Raw genomic sequence first — 15607 nt, forward strand, 5'->3', positions numbered from 1 at the left:
AGCAACTCGAAGGCAACGACGCGAGAACGAGCCCCAGGAGCCAGGCCCCGGCGGACCGTGGCCCACGGTCCCGGCTCCCGTCAGGACACGGCGCCGGCTGCGGACCGCGACTCCGGGCCGGCCGCGTCCGTCCGTCCGTCAGGGGCCGAGCCGCCCCGCGCGGCCGCGAGCCTCCTCCCTCCGGGACTCCCTTCCGTCCTCCCTTCCTTCCGCCTCTCCTTCCGGTCTTCCATCCGCCCTTCCTTCCCAGGAGCCCAGCGGGGGCTTTCCGGGACCCCCCCCCCCCCGACCTCCGCCGCCACACGCACACCCGGAACCGGAAGAGCGACCATCTTCCGGAACCCCCCAGACCGGAAGTGGAGCGGCCCGAGGGCGCACTCACCCTGGAGGAGCAGGACGACCACCAGGGCAGAGAAGGCGCAGCCCCGGCCTCCGGCGGCTCCGCTCCGCGGCATCCCGGCTGCTCCTCAGGTACCTGCACACCTTGTGGCCCGCTCGCGCCCAGGTGGGCCCCGCTCGCGCAGGTGACGCCGGAAGTGACGTCAGGGCGGGAGGCCGGGGGAACACCTCAAATGGCCTCTTCCCAAATGCTTTGCCTGGTCTCTGGATGTGGGTTGGCTTCGGCTTGAAACTGAAGGAGGCCACAGACGTTGCGGACGCGTGTGATTTGGTTTGTAGTGGTATTCTCATCTTGATCCCGACTGTTGCAGGATTTTATACCTCCAGGTCATCTTAGGTGGGCTCCCAAGAGTCCCATAAATGTAGGGTTTCATAGAGAACTCAGCCAATAGATAACATGCATTAAGACATATATATGCGTTTGTGTGTGTGTGTATACATGCATACACACACACACACACACACATATATATATAGTCCTGGGGGTTGGACTCAGGGCCTGAGCACTGTCCCTGGCTTCTTTTTGCTCAAGGCTAACACTCTACCTCTTGAGCCACAGTGCCACTTCCAGCTTTTTTCTGTGTATATGGTGCTGAGGAATCGAGCCCAGGGCTTCATGCATGCTAGGCAAAGCACTCTACCACTAAGCCACATTCCCAGCCCCCTACTACATATTTTTGTGCCTCAAGTTTCTTTGGTTCCTTTCCTTTTAAATGTAGCGATTGCAGTAGGCAGAATGGGGTGTTTAGTAAATTACTGTTGACAGCGATGATGATGGTCCAAATCATTACAGCATGTATTAAGATGTAAAGGTAGTGGGGTTTGTGTTGCAACTTTCCAGTTTTTCAACTGCCAGCCCTTTACTAGACCTGAATGTTAGTAGTTGGTACCATTCAGGAATCCCCAAACTGAGCCAGGCATGGCGGTATAGGCCTGTAATCTCAGCACTGATGGCAGGACCATCAACAGGCTCAAGTTCTAGGTCAGACTGAAAATGTTTCCCATCTAGGTAGCTTCAAGCTCAGTTCCCATCTACCCAAAGCACTGTGAAAATTCTATGGAAATCCATATACTGTCATTTATCCAGCAGAATCCAGTATTGACTCCCAGGTGGTCTCTAATAAGAAAGTTTTACTGAAGGTACATACCCCCATTTTTCTGCTATCTGCTATATAAAAATTTCAGGTGTGTACATAAGCAAATAATTATTTATTGCTAACATTTTATTTACACAGTTTAAGGCATAATAAAAAATAAGTTACAATACAAAAGTGACCTTTAAAAACGAAACACTAAACAAAGGTCATATTATCACCTTGAATAGTTAGCCAATAAACAGCTACAGGAATGCTGTAAAAATTCTCCATTAGGTTTTCACTACTTCGGTTACACTGATGGAATATGCAGATCATCTATTTGAAGAAATACCCAGTTCTATTTACACAGGTTGAATTATGAAGAAAAATATAAAAATGTGAATTAAAGGTAATATTTTAGCCTCAAAACTGAGCAGTGAAAGTTTGCGATTTGAGGCTGTATAAAAACAGAATAAGCCAGGTATAGAATGGATTTCAGAGTCGTGGTACATCTGTAAATTATACCAAAAGTTAAAACATACTACTGGAAAAAATCAATTTCTAACATCCTCAGACATAATCTTTAAAAATATATTGATAGGAAGGATAGTGAGATTTGGTTAAAGAAATGTGTGTGCAGCCCAGTCAATGAAACCAAAACATCAGGCTGTACAGATGGATCTTGATTCTCAACTTTTCTATTCTTTTAACAAGTGCTGCTACAGCTTAAATTTGGAATGGCATCAGGTAAATAGACCCTTGTAAGAAAGCACTTATCTCTCCAAAGCCCACTTATAAAGTTTGCTATTTCTACAAATTTATGGGCAAAAGAATAGTTTCGCTCAGTTACAGTATTTTTGCAGTTTCTTTGCTCCATACCAAACTGTTAATCCTTTAAGCAAATAAATTACAACCAAAATAAAATTTTAACTAAAAGAAAAAAAAAATCTCTTCCAGCTTCAGAGCTTTGTGTAATGCTGGACAAAACTCACCATTTGGAGTTGGTCTTTTTTCACTAGCCTTAAATTTTTTTGAGTTATAACATACTGGTTCACACTCCTTCCAGTAAACTGCTAAATAATTCCAGTCTGCAGTGAGCATATAGTCAACTCCTTCAGTGCAGATTAAATACATACATGGTAGGGACATAGTAAGCTACAGTCACTACTTGTGTCTGAAAGACCTACACTGTAGATTGTAAACCTACATTGTATTTTTCCCAATACAGAAAAAAGGTGATGAGTGATTCATCCTGAGGTGACATTTGCCATTGATTATTGATACCTTTTCTAATGTCAACCTTGTGCTATTGTAAACCTTGGATTGACAAACAACCACCACAAAATAATAAATAAAAGAAAGAAAAGACTTTCTACCTGGAATACTGAAAGAAACTCAATAAAACAAAATATATTGAATACATTGAAAATTAGTGGTTTAAATTTTGGATTTACTGTCAATCAAAACTGGGAGACACAGCTCACCTTTTAATCAAAGGTCTAAGGAGGTAGAAGAGTAAATACTAATTTTAGTAGCAGGATTGCTGCTCTAAAGAAACCAATATGTGTAAGGAAACTGCAAACAAGTGGCTTTTATCCCCTCCAACACCAGAATACATGTGCACACAAAGTCATTCTCCAGGAGTGTTTAAAGGCAAAATCTTAGCTTCTTAGTTTACAAACTATCAGGAAACATTTGGAAAACAATTCACATTCTAAATTAAATAAAATGTTTCTCATGAGTCTGTGTGAGTCTTGTCATGTTTGCTCAAAAAGCCCTATGCTTCCTGCAAGGGAACACTGCGTATCAGGTGGGTATGCACTGCAGAAATTGTAGGAAGACGGATCATAACAGGAAAAGCCAAAAGAAAATTTCCATTAACTTCAAGCAATATTAACTTCAAGGAATGTTTGGATCCTTGTTGTTGGAATTCTTCAGCTTCCTGAAATATAAAACAGAAGTTTAAATGGATTATACAACTGGGAAGACTACATGAGGAGTACTTGGCAGTATGAACTACAATGCTTAAATCAATTCTACTATCAAATCTACTCTCCATTTCCAAAGGAAAATATTCTTAAGCTTGTTCTCCCTCTGTTTTTTAATTAAAAAATTTCTGATCCTTGTCACATGGTTCTCATATTCAGTGCCCTTTATTTATGGCCTCTGGGGGTCTAGGAAGGACACTTGAATGATCCACAGCTCAGTCACCTGTATACATTCCATGCCTCCTCCCTGACACCCCACCCCCAGTAAATAAAAAACAAACATACAGAAAAGGAGAGAAGACAATATATGAAATTCATCCATCCCCTAATTTTTAAGGATTATTTTTGTTCCTGCTAAAGTTTTTTAAACAAATTACTGATCCTTACAATTTCACGGTGCTTTTATGTTGCTGTTGCTTGTTTAGTTTCTTTGAGTACAGGTCCCCCTATAGACCCAAACTCACCTCACATTCACTAAATATAGGCCATGCTGGCCTTGCATTAGTCCTTCCTCAGCCGCCCAAATGCTAGGATTACTGGCATGCTTCTCTATGCCCAGCCTTCCACTGTGGTTTTTTTTGTTTGTTTGTTTTGTTTTTTCTGCCAGTCCTGGGCCTTGGACTCAGGGCCTGAGCACTGTCCCTGGCTTCTCTTTGCTCAAGGCTAGCACTCGGCCACTTGAGTCACAGCGCCACTCCTGGCCATTTTCTGTATATGGTGCTGGGGAATCGAACCCAGGGCTTCAAGTATACAAGGCAAGCACTCTTGCCAGTAGGCCATATCCCCAGCCCCTGTTGTTGTTGTTTTAAATAGAAACCGTTCCCTATGTAACCACAATACCATTTTACACCTCACAAAAGTAATTCCCTAGTGCTGTCCATATTCAACATTTTCATAGTTAAGTTTCTCAATTGCCCATCCAGGTTTTTTCACATTTACTTTATTCAAACTTGTATCCATCCATTCAGGGGTCACATATTGCATTTAATTATGTCTCTTTCTTTCCAGAACTTGGGCTTACTAGGTAAGTGTTCTACAACTTAAGCCATGCACCTAGCTTAAGATACTTTTCATGGGAAACAGCCCCATCTTTATTTTCTGTAACCCTGACTTGTTAAGAATCTGCTTGATTTTTAAACAATTATCTTTGGTAAGAAATTTTGATTTGGTTTTCTGTTTTTATAATATAGTCACTTCATACTGTTTTACAACTTAAATTGTAGCTTTAGCCTGTAAATTGTGACTTTTTTTTTTTGCTAGCCCTGGGGTTTGGCCTGGGCACTGTCCATGAGCTTCTTTTGCTCAAGGCTAGCACTCTACCACTTGAGCCACAGCACCACTTCAGCTTTTTCTGTGTATGTGGTACTAAGGAATTGAACCCAGGGCTTCATGCATGTTAAGCAAGTGCTCTACCACTAAGCCACATTCCCAGCCTAACATGTGACTCTTATTAACTAATAAGTCCTCTTAATTAAGAGAACAAGATTTTACAGATTAAAGTTATTAATATCAAAAATATTCTAGTGTTCTAAAGTTCATTTTGTATTTACACCTAGAGATCAAATGTAGTAGAGGTACTTCAGAGGATGGGAGAAATTCTGAGCATAGGAAAAATACTGTATCTTTCCATTTAGCATGGTAAACCAGAAAACTAGAAAGACAACTTTATCATACTTAAACTAGATTTACAGTACAATAGCTGAATGAGGAATTGAAGTTGATTCCAAACAGTACAAAAATTCCCCTGTCAAAAACACCATGCACCTCTACCATTTTGCTCTCTTGGTGTCATGATTGGTTTGCTGTTTTGAGAAACAGTAATCTCTTCATGTAAAAAAAAAAAATTTTTTTAAGCTGGGCACAATAGCTACACTCACACTTCTAACCCTAGCTACTCAGGTGGCTGATGCTAGAAAGATATAGTGTGAGGCCAGCCTGGTAGAAAAGTTCATGAGATTCCCATTTCAACTAATGAAAAGCTGGGTTCAATGGTTTGTGTTTGTCACTGCAATCTGTGGGACACCTAAAAAGGATACTCTTTACCCAAGCAAGCCCAAGCGTAAAACATCGTGTCTGGAGATTACTGCCAAGAGATCTAAGGCTGTTGCTCAAGTGGTAGAAGGTCTAGCAAGCTCGAGGCCCTAAGTTCAAATCCTAATACTGTCCCCATCCAAAAAAGATTAACACATTAAAAGTTTATTATTGGTGATATGTATAACCCCAAAGCTTTTAAAACCTTGAGAATTATCTCAGCTTTAATGGCAAAGTCTAGCTTATTAATCCTTTGGAGAAAGTATAGCAAAGGAGGTTATTTTATTAACAAGATACCTCCTAACCAGTGCCTCTTAACTTCATATAAGAAATACCTCATCACCACATAAATTAATCTGGGAGATGGCCCAGACTGGTCAGAAAGTAGAGGAAAGGTATCAGTCCCTTTGTGAACCTTACCATCTAGCAATGTTAGTCTGTATCTTCTAAAAACACAGAGACCTTGTGTTCTTGGTTGAGCTTTTCTTCTTCTTTTCTGTAACAAAACAGAACCCAAATGTCAAATGAACAGACAAGAAAAAAGCAGTAGAAGTGGCTCTATGGCTCAAAGTGATAGAGTGCTAGCCTTGAGCAAAAGAGCTCAGGGACAGTGCCCGAGCCCAATTTCAAGCCCCACAACCAATAAAAAAAAAAAAAAAGAAAAAGAAAAAAAACCATAGGGGGCAAATTGAACAAAAATGTCAGGTAAAATATTTTTCCCCACATCCTAGTAAGAATTCACAAACCTGGGAGCAAAGCCAACCTTACAGAGAGCTAAACCACTCATGGCAATAACTAGTAACACTTACCCTTGACATGTCTTTGCTATCTGAATAGCTTTGCTTTTCCAAATGTCCAGGATCTGATTTAAGACACCCTCTACTCTGATTTCTACTCCTTTTCAGAAAAATGTTTTGTGTTGACTTGAAGACTTCTTTATTGATTATATGCTATTCAAACTCGGGGTGAGTTTTGTTTTTTCCCCTCATCTTTTAAAATTAATATTGTAAATGTGATGTACAGAGGGGTTAGTTACATAAATCAGGCAATAAATACATTTATTTTGGGACAGTGTCATCTTTCCCTTTCTCCCAGTTTTCTCTCCTGTCTCTACTCACAAGTTGTACAGTTCATTTTCAACATAGTATCTAGTGAGTACCACTACTGCATTTGTTCACCCTTTGTCCCTGTTTCTGTGCCCCCTCCTGACTTCTCAAAGACAGATAAATGAACAAAGAAGAAAAGAAAATAAAAGCAACAACAGGCTGACTTCTGAGTAGTTTATGAGACTGATACCAATACCTACTGCTTAATGAGGCTCATCTGGGTAGTGTAAAGAGGAAACAAGAGCTCTCAGACTTTAGACTTAGCCATAAATTGCTGAAGTTTCCAGAGTCTTGGCTTTTTTCAAGACTGCATAATTTTCCTGAGCTTCTCGGGCACAACTCTGCTGCCAGTGGACCTCTCAGACACCTTCAACCAAAGCCTGACCCCAGAGTCTGCTCTGATAGCCCAGGAAGAGAATGCCCCAAGTAGACCAGAGCCCACTCCTCTTCTTCCAGAATCCTCAGCATCCTTAGTAACAGACTCTCAGAGATTGACTCTGCACTCATGGACCGGCCTCCCTCTCCTCAGCACCAGGAGAGAAGACCTCTCAGCCGGCAGATGCTGCCTTTCCTAAGGCTAGGATCCGGAGTGGTGTTGGGGCAGAAAAAAAAAAATCTGGCACACTTGAGATCTGTCCTTAAAAATAGATATTCACAGATTCAAGGGCTTCTGGAGGACCCCACGGAAGCGCTGCTGCGAACCTCGACCCAGGCGTCCTCGCAGATGTCTCAGAGGGACAGCTCCACGCGTGGATCGGTGGTCCACCATCCTCACCGTCCCCTCTCAGAATTCTCACAAAGCGTGGCGGCCCTCTTTCGAAGCTTTGTTCACAGCAACAAGCTCCCTAACCCTGGCACCTCCTAGCAGACCAGAAATGCCAGCCCAGAACGGCAGAGATGGGTTGATCTTAAGGTGGAAGAGATGAAAACTGGCAAATTGGAGATCTCCAACTAAAGGAAAGCCATTCCAATGTACCTGCAGTTTCTGCTTAACTAATGATGGGGACCCTTCAGAAAATGCAAGATTGAGGGGCTGGGGATATGGCCTTGTGGCAAGAGTGCTTGCCTCGTATACATGAAGCCCTAGGTTCGATTCCTCAGCACCACTATATAGAAAAATGCCAGAAGTGGCGCTGTGGCTCAAGTGGCCGAGTGCTAGCCTTGAGCAAAAAGAAGCCAGAGACAGTGCTCAGGCCCTGAGTCCAAGCCCCAGGACTGGCCAAAAAAAAAGAATCCTAGTGAATTGACATCTGTCAGTCACTTGATAATTAAATATAACCTGTTGTGAAAGCTCTGGGTTGCAACAAGACACTGATTTGATATGCCAAGAATATGAAGATCCTGTGTATCCTGTGATTCAATTTTCTAGCTTTTTGAGGGTTTTTTTAATTTTAAAGACATTATTATAAAGGTGATGTAGAGGGCTGGGAATATGACCTAGTGGCAAGAGTGCTTGCCTTGCGTACATGAAGCCCTAGGTTTGATTCCTCAGCACCACATATATAGAAAAGGCCAGAAACGGCGCTGTCCCTCAAGTTGGCATGGTGATAGCCTTGAGCAAAAAGAAGCCAGGGACAGTGCTCAGACCCTGAGTTCAAGCCCCAGGACTGGCAAAAAAAAAAAAAAAAGGTAATATAGAGGGGTTACAGTTACATAAGTAAGGAGTACATTTCTTTCTGGTCTCTCTGTCTCTCTGTCTCTCTCTCTGTTTCTCTCTGTCTCTCTCTCTCTCTCCTGTCCCCATTCACAAGTTTGTTTTTGTTTTTAATTTGGTCCTATGGATAGATCTCTTCCTACTTCAACGCCAGTAATTTGTTTTCTAAAGTCTAGGAGAAGTAAAATAGTTATGTGAAGACATATAAGCCATACTGAATTATTTAGGTGTTGGGTAATAATTAGGAAAGATGACTGACTGGTTTTCAAGTGTTTGAGCTCTAAAAAAAAAATGGAGATTTTATGCATTAGTGCAAATAGTAAAAATATGCATAGGAGGAACCGGCCCCTTGTTTCTGTTTCCTGGAGTTCATTTCAATTTTGCATGGCCAGAGGCACAGAGGCACTGTGCCTTTGGGTTCCTCCTCTAGGAGTATCCTTTGGGAGGTTGATTTGTTAAACTCTTTAAATTGATTACGTTTACGTCAGTAAATATTTACTGAGGAAAAGAAACAAATAGTGCCAGCACATCTACATACCCAGAAAAAGAAGTAACCTTTCCATTTAAGAAAGATTTGAAACTCTTACCTCAACCACAGACAAAACTAACTCAAGGCAGGGATGGGAGGGAGAACCTGGGAGAAAGCAAAAGGAGGAGTGACATTGTCCACAAAGCAGTGTACTCACTATTTGACTTATGAAACAGTAAGCCCCATGTGTAACACCTTAATAATTCAGCTCAAAATGGATCAAGGCCCTCACAGTAATAACTAAAACTTATAACCCTATTAGAAGAAAATATGTACAGTCATGATATTGGATTAGGCACAAAAGAGCCAGCAATGAAAGAACAGATTAAGTTGGACTTCATCAAGACATAAGACTTCTGCCTTAAAGGACATTGAACAACAACAACAAAAGCAGAATGGGGAAAACAATTACAAATCATATATATTTGATCAAGGATTGGTATCAAAAATATACCTTAAGGGGAAGGGGGGAATGAGGGAGGAGGTAACAAGCAGTACAAGAAATGTATCCAATGCCTAACGTATGAGACTAACTGCTCAGCTAATCAGTTGACAATAAAAATTTTAAATATATATATATATATATTTTTTTTTAAGAAACTCAACTGAACAAGAAAAACACATTAACCAACCCAGTTATAAGGTGGGCAGACTAAATAGTTCTTCAGATAAGCTATACAGAGGGCCACAAACATGAAGCTCAACATCATACATCATTATGAAAATGCAAATTAAAACTTTAGTGAGATGCTACTTCATGTCCACTAGATGGCTGTAATAAAACAAAATTTAAAGACAATAACCAGGGTTACTGAGAGTAGGGAGAAATTAGAAATCCCATACATTGCTGACAGGAATGTAAAATATAACTGCTTGGAGAAGCAATCTGGCTATCATTCCTCCAAAAATGAGAATTACCAGAAAACTCAAAAACTCCATTCATTTGTAGAACTGAAAAATGTCCACACAAAAACTCGCAGGTCAATGTTCATAGCAGCATTAGTCAAATAGCCAAAGAGAAACAGGGATGGGGAGGGCTCCAAATGCCCATCAATTGACAAATAGAAAAATAAAACATAGTAAGTATACTCATTACACTGGAAGATTATACAGCCATTAAACGTATTAATGAGCCAGGCACCGGTGTTTCACACTTGTAATCCTAGCTACTCAGGAGGCTGAGATCTGAGGAAGACAATTTGAAAACAGCTCAGGCAGGGAAGTCCTTGAGACTCTTATCTCCAATAAACTACAAAGAATAAAAAGCTAGAAGTAGAGCTGTGGCTCAAGTGGTAAAGCACTAACCTTGAACAAAAGAAGCATAAGGAGAGTGCCTAAGCCCTGAGTTCAAGCCCTAGGCTGGCACCAAAAAAAAAGTATTGTTGAAGTAGTAATATATATTATATTCTAAAATAAACTATATATATATTAATAAAAATGAAAGAAGCAGGATATAATAGGCTACATATTTTATGATTCTAGTATCAGGAAATGTCCAGGGTAGGCAAACTCCCATAGATAAGCAAATGTCAGGCTGCTGAGGGGAGAATAGGGAGTAAATAGCTAAAAGAAATGCAGTTTCTTGGGACGGCAGGGGATGTTAGATAAGTGAGCAGGTTAAAGGTTAACACCTGAAAGTTGTTGCACAACTGTGAATTCTATGGTATGTAAGTTTATCTAAATTTAGAAATGCTTATTGAGCACCTACTATCGGCTTAGCAAATCACTAGTTCTTAGCCACCCTGCTGACTTCCTATTAGAAATGGGTGCTTCACTTTAAAAGTAAGGATATTAGAAAAACTTGACAAGCAGATTTTAAAGCATCAAATCCCACATTGTAAAGAAAGTTTACATTGAAATCTTTTGCAAAATTAAAAGACCTTTTGCAAAGCGACTATTCACTCCTTAATTTATCTGTCCTGTGAAATAGCATTCTTTCACATAGGATTTACTCAAAGGGAAAACACATGTTCAACAATTTGGTCCCATCACAAAATACCAAGAGTCAATCTAAGAAATGTTAGAAAGCATTCCCATCAGTGCCCAGCCTTACGATTTTATCTCCATCACTTTATGAGCTCTTTCAGCCCGTCGCTTTTTCCGGAAGTGCTGGAAGAGGACGACCGAGATTACTATTATGATCATCAGCGCACAGGCACAGCCAATGGCCAGAGCCAGGAAATAGATCTCAGAGAAGGTCACTGTATGGGGGGAAAAAAGATCAGGTGATCAACTTAGGCTTCTAAAAAGAAGTATGATGGCCAGGCACTGGTGGCTCACGCCCGTAATCCTACTCAGGAGGCTGAGACCTGAGGATCATCTTCAAATCCAGCCTGGACAGGAAAGTCCATGAGACTTCCGTCTCCAATTAACTGCCAAAAAAAGCCAGAAGTGGAGCCATGGCTCAAGTGGTAGAGTGCCAGCCTTAAGCAAAGGAAGCTCAAGGACAGCATCCAGGCTCTGAGTTCAAGGCCCAGGACTGGTGTATACACACACACACACACACACACACACACACAACTACATTGAAATCTAAAAGCATAATAGCATACATTACATCATTAAATGAAACCTTCCTTTTTCCTGCCTCTATGTATAAAATATCATATTACCTTGTAAACTCCACAATAGCTCCACAAAACCGCGGCTGTGGTGGATCTTAAAGCATAACCCTAGGTGTAGCAGCAGGAGTAGTACTTGAAAACTTGGAAATGAAAATTCTCAGGCCCCAGCCCTACTGTATTTTGAATGGGGCCAGCAGCCAGCCTATGTTTCAACATGGCTTTAGGTAACCAAGACGATGCTAAAATTTAGAGAACCAGTGAGTCGGATGAACTGCCCAGAAGGCAGTTCAACGTTATTACTAACCAAGTCAGACCTACTGCCCAGGTCATTTCTCCCTACATCCCACTTCTGTCAGTCAGTCATTTATTCAGATTTATTAAGGGCCTACTGTTTTTCAGGCACTGTGACAGACAAGGAAAGCAAAACAAAAATTATTTTCAAGGAGCCCTTGTTCCTTAGGAAATTAATCAAGTAAAGCAGCAACTCCGGTCTATAAAATCTGCTTCTATCCTTTAATTTGATTTCTGAGTTGCAATTCAATGAACACTCAGAGCCAGAAAAGATATTAGAGCATGTCAAGCCTAGGCGTTTCCAGCCTGGAATCTCCCCAAGGATGGAGAGAAGCCAGGTGTGCGTACACTCACAAAACCAGCACTTGGGAGGCAGAGGCAGGAGGATCACACGTTCAAAGTCAGCCTAGGCTACAACGCCAGACTGTGAGGAGGATAGAGAATTGAGATGATCTGTGATCCTGTATACCACTCCATGTCTCATTGTGCATACCTCCACTTTTTGTGGGAAATGGGGGCACAGGTTTTCAATAGATTCTCAAGAAGTAGTGATTGCAGTATGCTTAAGAACTATTCAAAAAAAAACTATTCAATTCTTGTCTACCATGTTCATTAACAGAAATTGAGGCTGAAAGTACATTATTTTCAGAATTTCAATCACTTCTCTAGGTCGTACTGCTTTCTATTGGTAGGGACTTGAAGGACTGTTTCCAACTGTACTAAGAATGAAAGGAGGGGGACATGCCTGCCATTTTACAGGCGTTAACGTTTGGAGTGGTAATACTGTGTAGTGGTTAAGAGTACACACCACCCAGCACTTGGGAGGCTGAGATAGGAGGATTACAAATTCAAGTCCATAGCAGGATCCTGTTTTGGCATAACTAACTTTTAAACTTTCTCGAAGCCTCAGATTCCTCCTGTATGAGACAGAGAAAAACAATATCCATCCCTCAAGTTCTTATTTTAAAAGATCATTCGTGTATATTGTTAGTGAAACGAGAAAAACAAGAGATACAACCGAGTGAAGCTCTCAGTGCAGAATAAAGTGTGTCCCGTAAGGTGCGGACACGGTGGGAAGTGCTTGGTAAACATTCGTTGCCACTATTTGTGTCTGCCCTTGGGGTGGCATGGGGTTAAATGGGATAGTCCTTGTGAAGCACTTGAGACCCTGCCTGCCCAGAGCAGGTGAAGGAGAGAATGAACAGACCAATTGTTAGTCTTTTATAAGAGTTGCTTCCTCTCTCTCTCTCTCTCTTGGAGGAGCTCAATGCTGTTTTTGTAACAGATTCCCCGGATCCCTTCCCTCTCCTTTCTGTTTCTTTCCACAACGAGACAAAGCCCTGCTCTTTCTATGCCAGGGCTCTCCAGTCCCCCTCTTTGGTCCCCAGCTCCGAAGCACCAGGCTCGGCCCTCCGGCTACCTCTGCCCCTCTCGCGTCTCCCAGCTCCCGCGCGGCCCCGCCCCGCCTCTCGTTGACCCTGCGTGACCTACCCGTCTGCACCACACTGAGCCGGATCGTCCCCACCAGCCCATCCACATCCGGTGGGTTCTTCACCTGGCAGGTGTACGTCCCATTGTCATCGAACTGCAGCTTCCACAGGATGATAGAGACGTCATACCGGTCGAGGTTGCCGTCCCAGACCACCCGGTCCTTGAACCGCCCGCTCATGGGTTTGAAGGGGTCCACGTGGTAGTAGAACACCTGGGGAGAAGAGGCGTGGCGGTGTCCTCGAGGGCGGCCACCGGGACGGCGCGGGACCCTTCCCCCGGGGCGCGCCCGGGCTTCCCCACCCCACGACGGCGCGCGTCCCCGCCGGAGGGCCGCGGAGACCGGCTCCCTCCCCCGCCCCGAGATCTACTCACGAACTGCTCGGGCCCCCCGTCCCGCGGGCGGAAGTTCCACGTGACGGTCAGGGCGTCGCCCACGGGGGCGAAGCTGGAGAAGGTGCATTTCAGCCGCAGGTCCGTGCCGTTGACGGCCTCCAGCGCCCCCGACGTGTAGATCTCCACGGCCGCCGCGGCCCAGAGCGCTGCGGGGTGGGGGGGGGGGGGGGAGAGGCCGGGGCTGAGCCGAGCCGCGGGGCGGGGACGCCAGGCCGCCGCCCCCCCCCCGCGCGCCCCCCACCCCGCGCGCCCACCCGGCCCCCAGCCCCGCCCAGCGGCCGCGGCGAGCGTCCAGGTGAGGCGGGCGGGCGGGCGGGCTTCCCACACCCCCGGCGGCGCCCGCGGAGCCGGGTCCCACCCGTGCCGGCCCGCCCGCGGCGTGCTCGCGCGGCAGGGACACGCGTGGGGCCCCGGGTGTCGCCGAGCCCGGAGCCGGAGCCCCAGGCGCCAGCCCCCCGCACGGTCCCGCCGCGGAGCCCCCGGGGACCCGAGGGCCGGGCGCGCGGGGCGGGGCGGCGGGGCGGCGGGGCGGCGGGGCGGCGGGGCGGCGGGGCGCGCGGGCGGCGGGGCGGCGGGGCGGCGGGGCGGCGGGGCGGCCGGGGCGGCGGGGCGGCGGGGCGCGCGGGGCGCGCGGGGCGGAGCGGCGGCGGGGCGGCGGGGCGCGCGGGGCGCGCGGGGCGGAGCGGCGGCGGGGCGGCGGGGCGCGCGGGGCGCGCGGGGCGGGGCGGCGGGGCGGCGGGGCGGCGGGGCGGCGGGGCGCGCGGGCGGCGGGGCGGCGGGGCGGCGGGGCGCGCGGGGCGCGCGGGGCGGAGCGGCGGCGGGGCGGCGGGGCGCGCGGGGCGCGCGGGGCGGGGCGGCGGGGCGGCGGGGCGGCGGGGCGGCGGGGCGGCGGGGCGCGCGGGCGGCGGGGCGGCGGGGCGGCGGGGCGGCGGGGCGGCCGGGGCGGCGGGGCGGCGGGGCGCGCGGGGCGGAGCGGCGGCGGGGCGGCGGGGCGGCGGGGCGCGCGGGGCGCGCGGGGCGGAGCGGCGGCGGGGCGGCGGGGCGGCGGGGCGGCGGGGCGGCGGGGCGCCCACCTGCGCGCGCTTACCTGAGAGCCGCCAGCCCAGGAGGAGCAGCGCCGCCCGCGGAGGGCCCGGGCCGCACATGAGGGAAACCCGGCCCTGGCTCCCGAGACCGGACTGGGGGGGACGGGGCTCCCGCACCCCGCCGAGGCCGAGGCCGGGCCGGGCCGGGGAGAGGTCGGGTCGCTCGGCGAGGGGCGGGCGGGGGGGGGGGGGGGACGCCGCGCGGGGCCGTGACTCGCCCGGGCGGCCCGGTGCTCGGCGCTGGAATGAAAGGTGGGGCTTCCCGGGCTCCCGGCGCCCTCCCCACCCCCGCCCCGGCCCTCCCACCCTCCCGCCTCCGCCCGCCCTCCCCGCAGGTCTGCACAAAGGTCCCCACTCCAGCCTCTCCGGAGCTGCTGCGCCCCACGGTCCCCGGCCAGAGGAGGAGGCGCCAGCCCCGAGGTCGCGGGCTGCGGGGGGGGGGGGGGCGGGGGGGCGGAGGCACCGCCTGGCCGACGCCGGGGGCCAGGGCTGGGTACTGACCGTCGAGCCCCAGCCCCGAAGCTCCGCCCGGAAAATCCCTGCCGGACTGTGAGTTCCTCGGGACCCGAGCCTCCCGCCGCTAGCCCGGCGCTAGGTGGATTTTCCCCAAGACCCAGCCGGAACCCACCGACGGCAACCGGTGCTCCAGCGACCTTCCCCGCCCACCCCCAGCACAGGTCCCCAGACGCCTCCCACAGCGAGGAGCTCCGGGACCGGACACCCGGGGGGGTGAAGCCAGACCTGGCCCGACCCTCAAGGGTCGTCCTCTCTCCCCAGAAAACACCTGCCGACGTGGACGGCAGGGGATCCCGAACGGGCGCCTTCCGGTGGCTCCCACGACGCCTCTGCTGGGCCTCGCCGCTCACCGGCCATTTCTAGGGCAGCCTGCTCTTTGAGGATTTAAATGAGAAAGCGGGCGGCTGGGGAGAGGCCTGGCTCGAAGCGGGACGGGAGGAGGGGAAGGGTGACTGAACACACAGAGCAGGGAGGAGCCCCCAGA

At 48.0% G+C, this 15607-nt stretch overlaps 2 protein-coding genes and 1 long non-coding RNA gene across 5 annotated transcripts in view; 1 reads left to right on the forward strand and 2 right to left on the reverse strand.

The window, feature by feature from the left end:
• Window positions 1-582, reverse strand: part of Mpzl3 (myelin protein zero like 3) — an 18614-nt gene extending 18032 nt beyond the window's left edge. For both annotated transcript variants that reach the window (XM_048343922.1, XM_048343921.1), the window contains exon 1: window positions 383-582. In XM_048343922.1, the coding sequence (XP_048199879.1) occupies window positions 383-455 (73 nt within the window). In that variant the 5' untranslated portion in view covers window positions 456-582. The remainder of the gene's footprint in view (window positions 1-382) is intronic.
• Window positions 345-6458, forward strand: LOC125349617. The gene is made up of 3 exons (XR_007210545.1): window positions 345-471; window positions 4472-4487; window positions 6400-6458. It is a non-coding gene; the product is annotated as an uncharacterized LOC125349617 (long non-coding RNA).
• Mpzl2 (myelin protein zero like 2) lies at window positions 1593-14784 on the reverse strand. Of its 2 annotated transcripts, none has more exons than XM_048343924.1 (6): window positions 14610-14784; window positions 13502-13668; window positions 13130-13340; window positions 10837-10984; window positions 5917-5990; window positions 1593-3327 (listed from the first exon to the last, which is right to left on the reverse strand). In XM_048343924.1, exons 1-5 carry the CDS (start codon window positions 14665-14667, stop codon window positions 5927-5929), a joined length of 648 nt encoding a protein of 215 aa, XP_048199881.1. In that variant the 5' UTR covers window positions 14668-14784; the 3' UTR covers window positions 1593-3327; window positions 5917-5926. The 2 variants fall into 2 exon arrangements, with proteins under 2 accessions (XP_048199881.1, XP_048199882.1); XM_048343925.1 differs by having other exon boundaries at window positions 1593-3418.
• Between the last annotated feature and the right edge of the window lie 823 nt (window positions 14785-15607).

The sequence above is a fragment of the Perognathus longimembris genome, chromosome 3 (assembly GCF_023159225.1).
Source record: "Perognathus longimembris pacificus isolate PPM17 chromosome 3, ASM2315922v1, whole genome shotgun sequence".
In the NCBI taxonomy this organism is placed as follows: domain Eukaryota; kingdom Metazoa; phylum Chordata; class Mammalia; order Rodentia; family Heteromyidae; genus Perognathus; species Perognathus longimembris.